This window comes from Cryptococcus neoformans, chromosome 13 (assembly GCF_000149245.1).
Source record: "Cryptococcus neoformans var. grubii H99 chromosome 13, complete sequence".
NCBI lineage: Eukaryota > Fungi > Basidiomycota > Tremellomycetes > Tremellales > Cryptococcaceae > Cryptococcus > Cryptococcus neoformans.
The window spans coordinates 42,501-56,701 of record NC_026757.1 but is presented as its reverse complement, the minus strand read 5'-3'; the positions used below and the strand labels follow the sequence as shown (position 1 = coordinate 56,701).

Sequence of the window (14,201 nt, the reverse complement as noted above, 5' to 3'; positions counted from 1 at the left end):
TATCCGGGAGGTGTAGGGGGGATGAATGGGGGTGGGGGGTATGGGATGGGGATGGGGATGGGGATGGGGGTGGCAGTTGGGGATGGCGTTGGTGGAGTGTCGGGCGGGACTGGGACGGGGGGGATGAATGGTGGTGGTGGAGGGTTTGGGTATCCCCAAGGGACGTTTTAGAAAAGGGGATGCCTTGTGTACATTGTGTTTTCCGGGCCACCAAAAGAAAAGAAAAAAAAAAAAGCAAAAAAAAGGCATTTGCCGTTGAATTAGTAGATGTTTTGTTTGGTTTTATTCTTATCATAATGCTTTGTTTTTAACGATCACATGTTACCGCATTTCTGCAAGGATTAGAATTAGAAGATGAAAATCGGCACGTCGAGTGTCCGTGTTGAGCGCGATAATTGTTGAGCGGATTGTCCTTGAACAATAATCCCTTATGAATGAATGCATTAAACGTCCACTCCTCCCTCCCCTCGCCTCCTGTTCCACCAATGAAATTAGACGCCCGACTATAACTCCGAGTGATGCGTAAGGAATGAGGGGGGCGTTTACTCGCGATTATTCATTCTTGTTGGCCTTTCCCTGTGTAAAATCTAATAAGCACTATCGCTCCAAATCAGCAAGACCGAACGGCACGACGTACGCGCATGTATTGGAAGAGCTGGAAGTGGGCGCCGACAAAGGAGACACCGAGAAAGGCGAGGTAGGCTCCTGTTGTATTGTGTTTTGGGGGGCGCAGCGAGAAGCAAGATGGTGGATCAGCACAGCGCCTTGCCCGAACACGCAAGACACGCACGGTAGTAGTACTTGCCGTTGCCGCGGAGGTAGACGGGCACCTTTTCGGCCTGCGATGTGGGCGGGTTAGTGGTTAGGTTAGGTTAGTGCTTGGAAGGCGGGCGCACCTGGTAGGCAATCTGCTTGGCCTGGACGTGGTTGGGACCTGGGTGGGTGGGTGAGCGGGTGAGCGGGTGAGTATGCTGCGCGCTGTGGACTGTACTCACGGTTGACGATTGCGCCGAACATTGGAGTGGATGAGTGGGGGTGAAGAGTGAGGAGTGGATTTCGCGGCGCAGAGATTGGCGGGAGGTTTCCCGTACGGCCCCGAGTGAATATCCGGAGGGCGAGTTTGTGGTATTTCTCCGGGGGCGAGTGCGGCGCGGTTGTGATAATTTCGCGGGATAATTTCGCGGGGGGGTGTCTCTCTCATCCACACACCGCCATGGACGTCTCCCACGTGCTCGACGAGTACACCGCGGCCAGGTAAGTCGCCGTGCTGCAGCCCGTGCTCACCCCCCCTCCCCCCGCAGCACCACCGCCGTCCTCCCCCGCGCGGCCGCCGTGCAGACGGACCCCGCCCTCCTCGCCGCGTTCGACGTCTCCCCCCCCGACCCCGCAGCGTACGCCGACCGCGAGCGCCACCTCCTCCAGCTCACCCTCACCTCCACCCACGCCCTCCTCGCCGCCCTCTTCGCCCTCCCCACCACCCCCTCCCCCGCCGGCCCCGTCACCGCCTTCCCCCCCCCCGCCACCCTCCTCCCCAGGGAGAAGCCCCTCCCCAAGCCCAAGCCCCTCACCAAGTGGGAGCGCTTTGCAAAGGAAAAGGGCATCAGCCACAAGACGCGCGAGAAGGACGTCTGGGACGAGGACAGGCAGGAGTGGGTCCCGCGATGGGGCAGGTTTGGCAAGAACAAGGACAAGGAGGCGCAGTGGCTGCATGAAGTCAAGCCTGGTGACGGTGTGTCTTGTCTCTTTACAATTTTCCCCGCTGACTCGCTGCAGAGGCCGACCAGGACCCGGGAAAGACTGCGCGCGGGGAACGCAAAGCCCGCATCGCCAAAAACACCAAGCAGCACTCGGCCAACCTCGCCACCGCCGCTGCCTCTGTCTCCGCCGCCCGCGCCACCGCCGCCTCGGAGCGCGCAGCCCGCAAGGAAGAACTCAACAGGAACATGCTCATCTCCAAAACGTCCACCGCCTCGCTCGGTAAATTCGATAACAAGATTGACGGCGAGCCGAAAGCGCGCGGCATGAAACGTAAATTCGACGCGAATATCCCGGGCGGAAGCGAGGGCACGGAAAAGGAGAGGCAGCTGTCTGTGCTCAAGCGGGTCGAGAGAGGGGAAACAAACAAGGCGAAGAGGGGAGGACAGGGTGTGGAAGGCGGGTTGAATGTGAGGAAAGCGCTCAGGTTTAGTGGCGACGGTGGCAAGGCCAGGCCAAAGACTACCGGCAAGAAGGGCAAGAGAAAGTAGTCTAGAGGTGGCTTTGATTAGTAGATTATTTTTGGTTAGTAGATTATCTTTGGTTAGTAGAGTTTGATCTTTAGATATTTCCATGTAATTCGTGTACTATAATATCCATCTACCTTTTCATAAATCCAACATCTCTTGGTGACTGGGAATGGCCATCAATGTGGTGATGATTCGTAGTGTAGACTTTTATGTACCATTTCATCCCTCTACCCAAATTCAACACATGTTTACATTTTTAATTCGCGATCCGCGACAACTCACGAGACTCTCCACGCCGGCGCACAGTATCACCATCCTTCAAATGCGCCGTCGCGGCTTTTGTTCATCAGACATCTTGCTTCATCAGACATCTTACAAAGTGGGAATGACGAGAATGACGCTCCGAGTTTGCATTTAATTATGTTGCTGTCATTCTCAATTTGCACTATTGCAAACTTCCTAATGTAATTGCATATCATATTATTATACCTTCAATATCAGACAGATCGCTTAAAAGTAATAAAAGTGCCTACACTTGAACCCCGCTGGACCTCCATCATATCTGCACGCTTCTAAAACTTTAGGGTCCTCATTTATTATTGATTTGTAAGAGCTTCCTGTAAGTGCAGCGTGCAGTGTGTGTCAATCGAGCACGGTTAACTGATGACCCATCATACAAAGTCTGTATGACACCAAAAATTGCCCTTATCGTCTCTCCGTTCCATGTTGGCCTGCATCGTCATCGTGTCGGCAAGGGGCCCGAACGTATCCTTGCAAAACTCCAACCGGTCCTCGTCTCCAAAGGAATATCTCACCGAGTCGTAACGATAGACAAGGTGGATGATTATGAGGGTGAGATCGGGAGAAGCTTTGAAGTGCTCCGACGCATTGCGGAAGAAACAAAAAAAGCCGTTGACCAAGACGAATTCCCCCTCATCCTCGCTGGCAACTGCCACTCTTCGGCCGCTGTTGCTGCTGGTCTCAACGCTGCCGGTCTCGACCTCGACAAGGTTGATGTCTTCTGGACTGATGCCCACGCAGATGCACAGATCCCAGACGATAATTCAAACGGCTATTTCGACAGCATGGGTAGTGCAATGCTGGCAGGGATGTGTTGGAAATATCACATGTCGACCCTCAATCAGCATACACCTATACCCTTTTCCAACGTCACCTTTATTGGGATAAGAGACATGGAGGAGTCGGAGAAGGAAAGGATTGTCGATAATGGGGCCAAGTGCATTTTTGGCGGTACGGATGGTTTCGATTATCCGGCAGCCCTTTCAAATCGACTTGACGAGCAGCAGTCCCCCGATCATCGCTCCCTTGTCCACTTTGATCTCGACTCCCTCGATCCCACTGTGGGTCACGCCAACGACTATCCCGTCCCAGGAGGACTCTTGGAAAAAGACCTCATCGGTATCCTTGAACTTCTTTCTAAACGCAATCCCACCTCCCTCACTATCGCCTCCTTTGACCCCGACCTCCAGAACGGCGGCCATATTGTCGATTTGGCTGTAAAAGGTGCTGTGAGATTTATCGAGCTTTTGTGACCAAAGATAAAAAAAAAAAAGTCATGACAGGGGGGGCCAGCCGACACTTCTTCTTCCTTTCTTCGTCGTTTGATAAAAGGATGATGTCGTATCTATTTGTTGGTGATATGGTAGCGTGATAAAACGATGTGTGAATGTATATACCCTTGGAAACACTACTGTTCGCTCCTCAAAAAAAAAAAAATGTCCTTGAAATCTCCAGCCGACGGCCAAATCATAGCCGCTATCATCGAGATACTCGATAAACATCCTTATCTTCATCCATCCTTCAATGCGCCGGTAAGCATCAGTCCTTCTTTGAAAAAAAAAAAAAGAAAAAAAAAAAAAACCCCAGCCACGGCTGAACCGATTCACTTCCCAAGGCGTTTGGGTTTAATCATCTTGCATACAGCCTCCATGTCTCACCATTCAAACTTTCGGTAGACCATACGATCAATCTCGTTCGACCGCTTGCTGAGACGCTGTTTGACCGTCCGAGAGAACCGGTGGTTAAAGAGTTGTCGTCGCGCAGGGGGTTGGGGAAAGAGGTTTGGGTGGTTTTTGAGATGGTTCCGGGATCTGGGAATTGGACGGATGGCGTTAAAGACAAGGCGTCGAGCGAGGAAGGGTCGAGCGAGGAACTCCAAAGACCACCGGCTCGTAGGGCACGTACGGAGCGGTTTCTTGACACGTCGGCTTCTTGTTCGCCAGGTATGACATCTGCGACAAAGGAACTCGGCACGGCGGCTGATGGTATATCAAATAATCAACCTGCAGACACTGATAAATACATGCCTTTTGTAAGCTATCTGAAGTGGGGGAAAGATGATAGCCGACAAGAGGGTGAAGAGGGAGGAAAGCAGGACTCTGGTGATTCTGGGGTTTTGAGAGTCCCGAACCGGTTGGGAAAACCAAAAAGGGATAGCGATGGAAAAAGTTTAAAAAAAGTGGAAGAAGAGGTAGATGGAAATGAGGATGAAAAAGGAGGAGAAGAAGAAGAAGAAGATGGAAAAGTTGTGGAGAAGGAAGAGACTAGAAGCAAGGGGAAACGGAGGCATAAACAAACTCACAAGCATGGTACAGAGAGCGACCAAACTCGTCCCGCGGACGAAAAATCCAAAAGAAAAGAAAGCACGCACAAAAGGCCCAAAAATAGACACCGCCGCTCCTCTGCCTCCTCCTCGTCCAAGAAGAAGAAAAAGAGACTTCATAAAGAAGACGAGCTAGAATCGCCGTCCACGCCATGGTTTGAAATTGCCTTTGAAGGGCTTCCTTTTGGACCAGATGTACCCGCGGTAAGTCTGATTCCCATCTGCTGTCATTTTCCATTCGAATGCTTTGATCGTCGTTTCCGGGATAAAGGGCGCTGACGCGATTTGAATTTTGGGCGTGATCAATCCCAGTTCAAGATGCTCGGCTGGATGAGGAAACAGTGGAGACTCTTGTTGGCAGAGGCGGTGTTCATTCTTGGGTTAGTGTACATCATTCAAGCTACAGGACTGTAAAATCAGACTCCTTCTACCTTTTTTTCCTTGGAATGTTTTACATTGTGTATGTCCATGTTTGCAGGTTCTTGTCTCCCGTTGTAAATGGGAAATTACAATTAGTGTCGAGTGACACTTTTGTACTTGGGCAAAATATGCATGTCATAGCACAGCGTTAGCAATGTATCAAGAATGTCAAGAAGACTGTCTATCCGCTTGTTGCGGTCGAGAGAAATTGAGAGAATGAAGAGACGGGGTTTGAGGGGGATTTTAGAGCATGACGACGCCGATCTTGGATCCTTGTTTGGCCGTTGTGGAATGTTGTCCGCCATCGATAGGGGCGCAGTTCCAGTTGTATAGGTAATCTATAGACAATCACCGTTTGGTCAGCGAGATGATCATTAGATTTCAACGCGCGAATGGGATAGGTAATTAATGGACAGGGAAACGAGGGAAATGACTTACAGTTGAGGTATCCATCGCCTGGTCCGAACTATGGCGGTAAAGAAAAGGGTGGTTCGTCAGTAGAGGTATATTGTATTGCGAGCGGCATGGGAGTACGAAAGTGAGGGGTTATGAGCTCACCTTTTGTTCTTGCAGGAACATGTTGTTGTCAAGTAACGTCAGTGCGTTGAAGACATCGAAACCAGCCTAGGTGAAAGGGAAAAAAAAAGGGTAAGAGTTTCTTCATCATTTCGAAAAAAAGGTATGTAAAGAGCCTCACCTGTTTGGCGATGATCAGTAAATCCGCGGTCAATGCATTCAACCTCGTCTCCAACTTTTTCTTCGTTTTCGCATCCTCCCCTCCCGTACCGACAGCCGCTACCGAGCTTTCTCCGGCATTGACATCGGCATCGGAGTGGGCAGAAGACGATGGCGGGGGGAAGATGACGTCGGTAGCGTAGTAGAACATGTAGGCGGCATTGAGCAAGTTGTGTTTGGGGTGTTTCATGATGGTTGAGGGGAGGGCGTAGAACGAGATGAGATCAGTGATGCGGTGGGTGGTCGGGTCCTTTGTAAGAAAAGGGAAGGGACCAAGTTAGCTTAGGATATGGGTTGAAGAAAGCAAGAGGGGACGAATCGAAGAAAAAAGAGACAAAACTCACCTCGACGACATAGGCCCAAACGACCTGTTCTACCCTCCTCCCGCCCACCTCCTTTCCCTGTCCACTCAAAAACCAATGCTCAACCTCATCGTCATCCTTAAACGCTTGCGCCACATCGAACCTATCCAAATATCTCCTCAACAAAGCTCCAACTTGGGGCACGTCTTCCTTTTTCATCTCGCGGAAACCGGGGATACGGGGATGCGAGGGGACGGAGTATTGCTGTACGAGACGAGCGATGGTGCTTCCACGGGGAAGAGGGGAGAAGCCAATGTCGACGAGTTTGGGGGGGTTGAGGTTGCGGTGGAAGTATCTGTGAAGATAAGGATGAGGTTGGGGATCGGATACGTCAGGCCTCAGAAAATGCATGGGAAGAATTTGAAGAGCAGCAAGTTTGACTTACCGACAGGTACCGATGGGAGTAGGGAGGATGACACCAGCAGTGTAGATGGCTTGCCAGATATTTGTCAAATTGACTCGCCGGGTGACTTCTTTGATTAATACAGGTGCGAGGCGTTTGGATCGGAGCTTTTTGTGGACGCATAGGAAGTTGATCTCGGCCGCGGGGAATGTCCTAATGGGAGACGAGTGGAGTGGTCAGCATAGGGGGCATTTGGACTGCTATGAAATTGGTTGCAACGTATCACGGGCAAGGCAAGATGGGGAAAAGAAAATAAAAGAGATGTGGCTTACTTGGCACGAACGCGAATGTCAATCTTGATACCAGAGATGAAAGCAACAAGTTTCTTTGTCTTTTGTACGCGTACACCAATGTGCCAATCAGGCAAGTATCCAGGAGCGGTAAGGGCCCTGAACGAGAATATCAGCAAGCGTAAAAGCTGACTCGCTCATTTAGTAGACACGTACCAGAGTAAGAATTCTCTAGAGTAGTTGAATCGGAACATGGCATCGTCATCCTCTACATAATTCTCACATAACAGGACGTAAACTTCTTTACTCTGAGTAAAGGGTATGAATGAGCTATAGCTAACGGTATCATAAAAGACACGAAAGATGGGACCGAAACTTACTTGCTCCTCGTCATTGATATCGATAGTACTCCATTCGAATCCAGCGGGTAAAACCCCAGGTTCTTGCTTGACGTCTGCGGGGGTTTTGGGGTCGTCGATAGGGCCTTCTTCCATAGGAGCAGAGGCGCCGGAGCCAGTGATCTGAGGAACAGGCTGCGTCTTCCAGAACTATCGAAAGGCGTAAGTGTTCAAACAGCAGATGGAATGGCAATGGTATGAGGTGAAGAGGGAAATGGAAAGAGTGCCTACCTTGTGCTCGCCAAGGTTCTTGGTCCCAGACTTGTTGCCCAAAGCCATTTTCCCATCAAGGATCTTCATCAAATCTGCCGCTTTCAAAGCACGTCGAATCTCCTCTACAGCCAGTCTTTTTGTCAGCCTTAAGATTGGATGGGGAACGTGGCAAGTCGAGCTGGGACTACAAAACTTACCGTCGGTAGCGGCCTTGTTATCAGAGGAATCCATCTGCCCTCTCACAGCGTCGATGACCTCCTGAGGCGCTTGACCTGCGGCGATAGTCCTACATAGCGCGAGGTCAGAGATGGTTGTTGAGAAAGAAGGAAACACAAAAGACACGAACTTGAGCTTTTCGACAGCTTTGCTAGCCTTTCCCTTCTTCTTCTTCTTCTTTTTCTTCTTTTTGTCTCCAGAGCCTTCCCCTCCCTCTCCATCTTCAGCTTGTTCATCGCCATCTTCCCCATCAACACCATCCTCAGCGGCATCAGCATCGTCTTCACCGGCATCTTCCTCTGCGGCTTCTTCGCCGAGTTTCTGGAATTTGTCCAGGACTTCCTCTACACCAGGCTGCGGTTCTGCAGGGAGGGATTGGTTGGGTAGAGAGGACATGCTGAGTAATCAGTGAAAGAACGAAATATGGGAGGGAAATCAGATGGAATACAAAGAACAGGGGTTTTCGGGAAGCGCTTGCTGTGAAAGTCGTGACATCATGGGGCATAATATTACGTAAAGATGGGGAAAAGCCATTGAGGTGCGGCCCAACAACGACTCTCGTGCTCGCTCGTCTTCTTCCGGTGCATAGGTTATTCTCACCACCAGAGAACCACCCTCATCTCTCAGGAATGTCAGAGGGAGAAACACACCAGGATAACCCTGATCAACCAGGGCAGTCCACACAACTCCCACAGCAGGCCCCTCCACAGCTTGTCGCCCCGCAACTGGGCGAAACGCTCCCATCCACAGCACCTCAAACAGACGTTACTCAGACTGTACCTCTTCCGGATGATATCCGACAACAAATTGAGCAAGAACAGGCTCTAGCGGATGCACAGAAAAGAGTCAGAGAGCTGGAGGAGCAAGTCGGGAAGCTGAGTACGGAGAAGGAAGGGGTGGTTGGGGAGAGAGATGGAGCGGGTAGGTTTTTCTTTGTTTATCCTTTACTCGTGTACTAGACAAGCCAAGAGAAATACTGATACTATTTCGGTTAGTGGCTGTATCGAACCAGCTCCGCACGCAGCTTTCCAACCTTCAGTCATCCCATCACAAAACCACTTCAGAACTTTCAGTGTTGCAGACCCGTTTAGACTCGATAGAGAGGGAGAAGAAGGAATTATATGAAGAAGCTGAAAGACTGCACCAGCGGTCAAATAAGAATATCCGTAAGTGTGATCCAGATATCCACAAACTATGGAGCTGATTCCGTTTCTGTAGAGGAATTGTACGCTTTGAGATCGGCCAAGACGGATGCTGCCCAAAAGATTGCGCATCTCGATGTTGAGGTCTCCGAGTTGAGAATGACCACTGAAACTGCCAAAGTTCGTTTTTTTTTTGCATCTCCTCCTGACCCCTGACCATTTCGTGTGTAATGCTGATGATGCCCGATTTCTACTTAGTTTAACGAGAAAAGGAGCATTCAAGCTTTGGAAAGCGCTCGTGCTGAAATTATCTCTCTGAGCAAGGCTGTTTCCGACGTTGAAGAGCGGTTCGGCAAGTACCGCGCTGAAGCTGTAAGTTTACCCTTCTGACTATGCCAGAAAAGAGAAACCACGTGAAAGGAGAAGAGAGCTAACGAGACATGTAGCAATCTGATCAAAGTAGATTCCGAGCCGAGAATGAATCTCTCCTCACGCGACTCAACACCCTTGAACAGTCCCATCGCTCTCTTCAGCGTGCATACAACGACCAATCTTCCCGTCTAGCCGAGGCCCACGCCTCCATTGCAACTCTTACTTCAACCGCCGCTGCCAACAAGGCCGCTGTTGCTGTCGATGTGCTTGCGATGGAAGAAGCCAACCGTCTTCTCGAACGGCGGTTAGATGAGGCGAGGTCGACTGTGCTTGAGAGAGAAGCGGAGCTGGAAAATATGGCGTCAGCTCACGAAGAGAGAGAAAAGAATTGGGAAGCCAAGGTGAAGAAGGAGGAGAAGATGAGAAAAGAGGTAGAGAAGAAGATGGGGGAGTTGAAGAATATTGCGGATAGGCTTGATATGGCGGAGGGTAGAGGAGGTTATGTGAGTGCGTCAGCGGCTGTGGTAGGGGAGATGAGAAAGGATGGGAAGAGTTATACGCAGTTGTATACGGACTTTACGATTCAGGAGAGTAGATTGCAAGCGGCAGAAGGGGAGGTGGAGAGGTTAACGAATTTGCTCGATGAAATTAGCCAGGAGCTCAACGAAAAAGTGGGTTCAAATCTTTTTTTCCCCTCTGATAAGTCATTAGGCAGGAACTAATACAATCTTGACAGAAACCCATCCTCGACGAGCAAGCGGCCGAACACGCTCGTGCCATCGAACGCGCCAATGCCCTCGCTTCCGAACTTGCTTCTGTCATTTCCGCACGGGACGCTCTCCAAAATGAAGTAAAATCTCTTCATGCAGCATCTACCCACCATATCTCTGAAGTTTCTTCCCTCCAGTCTTCGGTTGACGACCTTTCCCGACAAGTCAAAACACTCCTCCGCCAGATTGCCATCAAGGACGACCCATCGCTCGCCTCTGTCCCTATGGACGGTGATGCTGAAGTAGGTCCGACTGGAGATATTGTGACGGACCATCTTGTCGAATTCCGCTCTATTCGCTCGCTGCAAGAGCAGAATCAACGCCTCTTGAAGATTACGAGAAGTCTGATGAAGAAGCTTGATGAGCGGGAGATTGCGAGAGCAGAAGGGGAGGAGGAGGATGAGGTGACGGGCAGGACGTTGGATGAGGCGACAGAGATGATAAAGAAGCTTCATAAGGATGTGTTGGATGCCCAAAAGAGGGTGGGGGACGTTACGAGGGAGAGAGATTTGTTCTCCAAATTGCTCGCAAAGGGTGAAGGCCTCCGATGGTCAATCTCCGCCTCTTCTGGTTATCCTGGCGCCCACGGTGCTCAACACGGTCGAGGGCCCTTGGATGAAGATACCGATACGTCGTCGAACCAGCAACTCGCTACTCTCCAAGCAGAGTTGGATGTCCTCAAAGAAAAAGCTCATGGCGACTTGGAGGAAGCCAGGAAGGAGATTAGGAAGAAGATGGAAGAAGCGGCGAGGGCTGATGTCGAGAAGGCTAGGGCAGAGGCCAAAGTCGGGTTGCTTGAAGGTAAGTTCCGGACTTCAACTCAATACTCATTTTCGTCGAACGACCAAAAGAATAAGTTGTACTGATGACCCGACTCTTTCTCATTTGCCGAATGATAGAACAAGCCAAGGCGCTTATCGAAGCTAGCCAACAGCAAAAGGCAGAGTTTGCGGGGCTTGAAACGCAGTTGAGGCAGTTGCAAGGTGCTGTTGCTCAGGCTTATAATGAGCAGCGAGCGGTACGTTGAAATTCCACTTTTCGCCTCCCAACCTCACCTCATTTGAGATATGGGGGAGATGCTGATTGGCATTTGGTCGCGCGATAGGCACTCGAGCAAGTTTCGGCTCGACAAGCGGAATCTGATAGGTTGAGGAATGAAGCTGCTATGCTCCGTGCCGAGAAGGATCAGTGGAAGGTATGTCTTATGAGATCTCCTTCCATTCCCCCTTCACTTCCGTTTGGAATAAAACTGATCATCGATTTTTCGCGCCTTGGTGGGAATAGAGTGTCGAGGCTCGTTTGCAATCCGACTTTGCACAAGTACGAGGCGAACGCGTCAAGCTTCAGCAGTTGATTGACAACCTTAAGAATGTTGCGAACGAGGCTGAGAAGAGTAGGACTGAGGAGAGGGAGGGGTTGGAGAAGCGAATCGAGGAGGTACAGCGTGAAGCGTAAGTTTTCCCTCGTTATCCGCTTTTGGCCATTTATTTTTCCTTCAAAGCTGACATCATGAATAGGACGACTCTTCGCGAGCAAATTGAACAAGCTCGAGCTGCCACCCGCGAAGCCGAAAAGAAGTCTCATGATTTCGAATCCCGCCTCGAAGCTGCCACCACCTCTCTCCGGGCCGAAAAGGAGGCTGCCTCTGCCCTCGCTGCTACCCGCGCCGAAGAGCTCGCCAAAGTCCAAGCCGATTACGAGAAAGCCAAGACAGACTCTGAGAACAGGCTTCGTATTGGACTCAACTGGAAACGCCGCGTGGACACTCTGAACGAGCAGATTGGGCATACTGCCAAGACTCATTTGGAGGCGGTCAGTGAGAGGGAAAAGAAGGTGGAGGAAGCGGAGAAGAAGGTGAAAGCAGCAGAAGAGGAGGTGCAGACGCTGAAGAGGAAGGTGGAGGAGACGGAGGGAACAGTGCAGCGGTTGCAGACCGAGTTGGCGAACACTCAGAAGACCGAGGGACAGGCGCAGGGTCAAGCTCAGGCTGATAGCACCGCCTTGGTGAGTTCTTCCTGAATCCATTTTGCCGTCATAAGATATCGCATCACTGAATATCGCTTTTTCTAGACCGAGCTCCAAAACGAGAAAAACCAACTTGCCGAAAAACTCGCCCAAGCCGAAAAGGATCTCGAAACCCTCAAGGCCACCGCGGCACAAGAAGACAGAGAGCGAGACGAACGCTACGAGAACAATGTCGCTCGAGTGAACCGCGTAAATGCGCAGATGAAGGCGAGAATAGACACACTCATTCAGGAGAAACAAACTACCCAAACGAGTGTCGAGAGTCTGCAAGCCAAGGTTTCAGAATTGGAAGGGAAGCTTACTGAACTCGAGTCTGCAGCTGCAAACGTCAACGCCAATGCCGCTGCACCCGCCGATGCTGCTGTTGGTCTTGCTACCGAAGCCACCGCCGCAACGACAGCCGCCGCTGCTACTGGAGAAACAAAGCCTTCTCAAGAGCAGATCGATGAAGCTGTCAAGGCTGCGGTCGCCGCGCGAGAGGCAGAGCTTCAATCCAAATTCGCCAAGGACCTCGAAGAAGCTACCACTGCTGCTGCTACCGCTGCCGCTGCTGCCGCCTCCACCTTCGCACCCCAACTTACGACTGCCCCCGTGCCTGCTCCTCCTGCACCTATCATAGACACTGAAGCTACCGCCAAGAAGACTGCCGAGCTTGAAGCGACTTTCGAAACTCGTGTCGCCGAGGCTGTCCAAGCCGAAAAGACGGCGTTGGAAGAGGAAATCAGGCAGCTCAAGGGGCAGGTTGAGGAACTCAAGAACAAGATCAAGGCGCTTGAGAGGCAAGTAAAAACGGCAGAGATTTCGAGAAAAACTTTGGAGAGACAGAAGACCGAAGTGGAAAAGAAGCTGGGAGAGGCTACGTCGGCTGCTGCGGCGACCGCTGTGAGTGCGGAGACGGCGGGAGCAACAGAGGAAGTGAAGCAAGAAGAGGGATCGGCTCAAGGCGCGGCGGCGGCAAAGGTTACAGCGACGAGGGGTCGAGGAAGAGGAACAGCGACCAGGGGACGAGGCGGAGCGACAGGACGACCGAACCCTGTATTGAGTGGTGAGTGTTTTATTTGCATCAAGGCCCTGTCTTCATTACTCATGTTGTGTAATAGCTGTCAACGCTACTCTTGCCGCCGCTACACCACCAGCTACAGCCGAACCCAGTGGCACAAAGCGTCCTTTACCTGAAGACGGAGAGATTACTACCAGCGAGAACACACAGGCCGTAGCTGCTGGGAGCGCTTCACCTGCGGCAGGTTCTGGAGAGAGGGGAGGGAGGTTATTAAAGCGACCAAGAGGTGCGGCTGCAACAAGGGGAGGGCGCGGAGGACGAGGAGGGGCAGGCGGCGGTGCTGGAAGTGGTGGAGGTGCTGGTGAGACGAGCTAAGTGAGATAACAATTGAAATGGAAAAATTAATGTAATCATATCGAGTATCTCCATTACCACTATGAATTTACGTCTGAATCACGATCTATTTGTGCCACGTTCGAAACGAGAAAGAAGCATATTCATCTTCGCACACATACATTAAGCAAATATATCATATAAAAGTAATGAGGCTCATAAGGAACAGTAATACACTGATATTTCTTCCCATTTCCCCCGCACCAAACTATTTCGAACAACACCTACATGGCAATGTCTTGATAACTGCACTTAGATGAACTCGAAGAGTTGGGATAGCCAAATACACCGTGTAGGTGTAAAGTAATAGCGGGAATATAAAGAAACAGCAGAAAGTAAAATAAATAAAAAAACGCCAAGGAAGAAAGTTGTTATTGTCCAACGGATAGAATAGCTTTGCCAAAAAGATGCTATCATAGGAGTCGAGTTAGCTGGATGATGTTGCCGAACCAGAGTAAGATTGAGCGGACACTAAAGTACTCACGAGAGGGGAAGACTGATTCTCCGTGGCGCTTGTCGCCGGTTCTCTCCATTTAACACCACGACTTACATCCCAATACCCATCAACTTCCCTCCCTCCCTCCCTGCCCTCTCTTCGCCTGAGCCAAACATTCCTATCTCCATATCCATCCCATCCATCTCGCGCAAGTGGCCCATATCGCCCATATCACCCA

At 50.8% G+C, this 14,201-nt stretch overlaps 7 protein-coding genes and 1 non-coding gene; 5 read left to right on the top strand and 3 right to left on the bottom strand.

Annotated features, from left to right (window-relative positions):
- Positions 1–105: 105 nt before the first annotated feature.
- Positions 106–455, top strand: CNAG_13101. XR_001046377.1 has 1 exon: positions 106–455. It is a non-coding gene; the product is annotated as a hypothetical RNA (non-coding RNA).
- On the bottom strand, positions 412–1,151 carry CNAG_06274 (hypothetical protein). XM_012197983.1 has 5 exons: positions 996–1,151; positions 897–934; positions 791–839; positions 638–705; positions 412–576 (listed from the first exon to the last, which is right to left on the bottom strand). The coding sequence occupies exons 1-5, from the start codon at positions 1,015–1,017 to the stop codon at positions 553–555; spliced, it is 201 nt and encodes a 66-aa protein (XP_012053373.1). The 5' UTR covers positions 1,018–1,151; the 3' UTR covers positions 412–552.
- A 41-nt stretch (positions 1,152–1,192) lies between these two features.
- On the top strand, positions 1,193–2,453 carry CNAG_06273 (hypothetical protein). XM_012197982.1 has 3 exons: positions 1,193–1,254; positions 1,302–1,729; positions 1,774–2,453. The coding sequence occupies exons 1-3, from the start codon at positions 1,214–1,216 to the stop codon at positions 2,244–2,246; spliced, it is 942 nt and encodes a 313-aa protein (XP_012053372.1). The 5' UTR covers positions 1,193–1,213; the 3' UTR covers positions 2,247–2,453.
- Positions 2,454–2,590: 137 nt separating this feature from the next.
- Positions 2,591–3,936, top strand: CNAG_06272 (hypothetical protein). XM_012197981.1 has 2 exons: positions 2,591–2,844; positions 2,907–3,936. Exon 2 carries the CDS (start codon positions 2,912–2,914, stop codon positions 3,776–3,778), a length of 867 nt encoding a protein of 288 aa, XP_012053371.1. The 5' UTR covers positions 2,591–2,844; positions 2,907–2,911; the 3' UTR covers positions 3,779–3,936.
- A 25-nt stretch (positions 3,937–3,961) lies between these two features.
- Positions 3,962–5,323, top strand: CNAG_06271 (hypothetical protein; the record flags this gene model as incomplete). The annotated part of the gene is made up of 4 exons (XM_012197881.1): positions 3,962–4,057; positions 4,141–4,468; positions 4,535–5,052; positions 5,161–5,323. 4 exons carry the CDS (start codon positions 3,962–3,964, stop codon positions 5,260–5,262), a joined length of 1,044 nt encoding a protein of 347 aa, XP_012053271.1. The 3' UTR covers positions 5,263–5,323.
- A 60-nt stretch (positions 5,324–5,383) lies between these two features.
- Positions 5,384–8,257, bottom strand: CNAG_07926 (glycylpeptide N-tetradecanoyltransferase). XM_012197880.1 has 12 exons: positions 7,956–8,257; positions 7,807–7,895; positions 7,628–7,731; positions 7,379–7,546; positions 7,215–7,306; positions 7,041–7,157; positions 6,751–6,921; positions 6,348–6,660; positions 5,966–6,253; positions 5,827–5,892; positions 5,707–5,734; positions 5,384–5,606 (listed from the first exon to the last, which is right to left on the bottom strand). Exons 1-12 carry the CDS (start codon positions 8,219–8,221, stop codon positions 5,512–5,514), a joined length of 1,797 nt encoding a protein of 598 aa, XP_012053270.1. The 5' UTR covers positions 8,222–8,257; the 3' UTR covers positions 5,384–5,511.
- Positions 8,258–8,403: 146 nt separating this feature from the next.
- On the top strand, positions 8,404–13,596 carry CNAG_07925 (nucleoprotein TPR). XM_012197879.1 has 12 exons: positions 8,404–8,746; positions 8,821–8,991; positions 9,044–9,147; positions 9,226–9,339; positions 9,414–10,010; positions 10,076–10,910; positions 11,009–11,127; positions 11,215–11,304; positions 11,394–11,560; positions 11,627–12,113; positions 12,180–13,179; positions 13,235–13,596. Exons 1-12 carry the CDS (start codon positions 8,455–8,457, stop codon positions 13,507–13,509), a joined length of 4,251 nt encoding a protein of 1,416 aa, XP_012053269.1. The 5' UTR covers positions 8,404–8,454; the 3' UTR covers positions 13,510–13,596.
- Positions 13,597–13,610: 14 nt separating this feature from the next.
- CNAG_07924 (RNA polymerase II transcription factor) overlaps positions 13,611–14,201 on the bottom strand; it is a 4,129-nt gene continuing 3,538 nt past the window's right edge. The window contains exons 5-6 of the mRNA XM_012197878.1: positions 14,012–14,201; positions 13,611–13,937 (exon numbers count right to left, since the gene is read on the bottom strand). The exon at positions 14,012–14,201 is cut by the window's right edge and continues 1,609 nt beyond it. Of these exons, the coding sequence (XP_012053268.1) occupies positions 14,074–14,201 (128 nt within the window). The 3' untranslated portion in view covers positions 13,611–13,937; positions 14,012–14,073.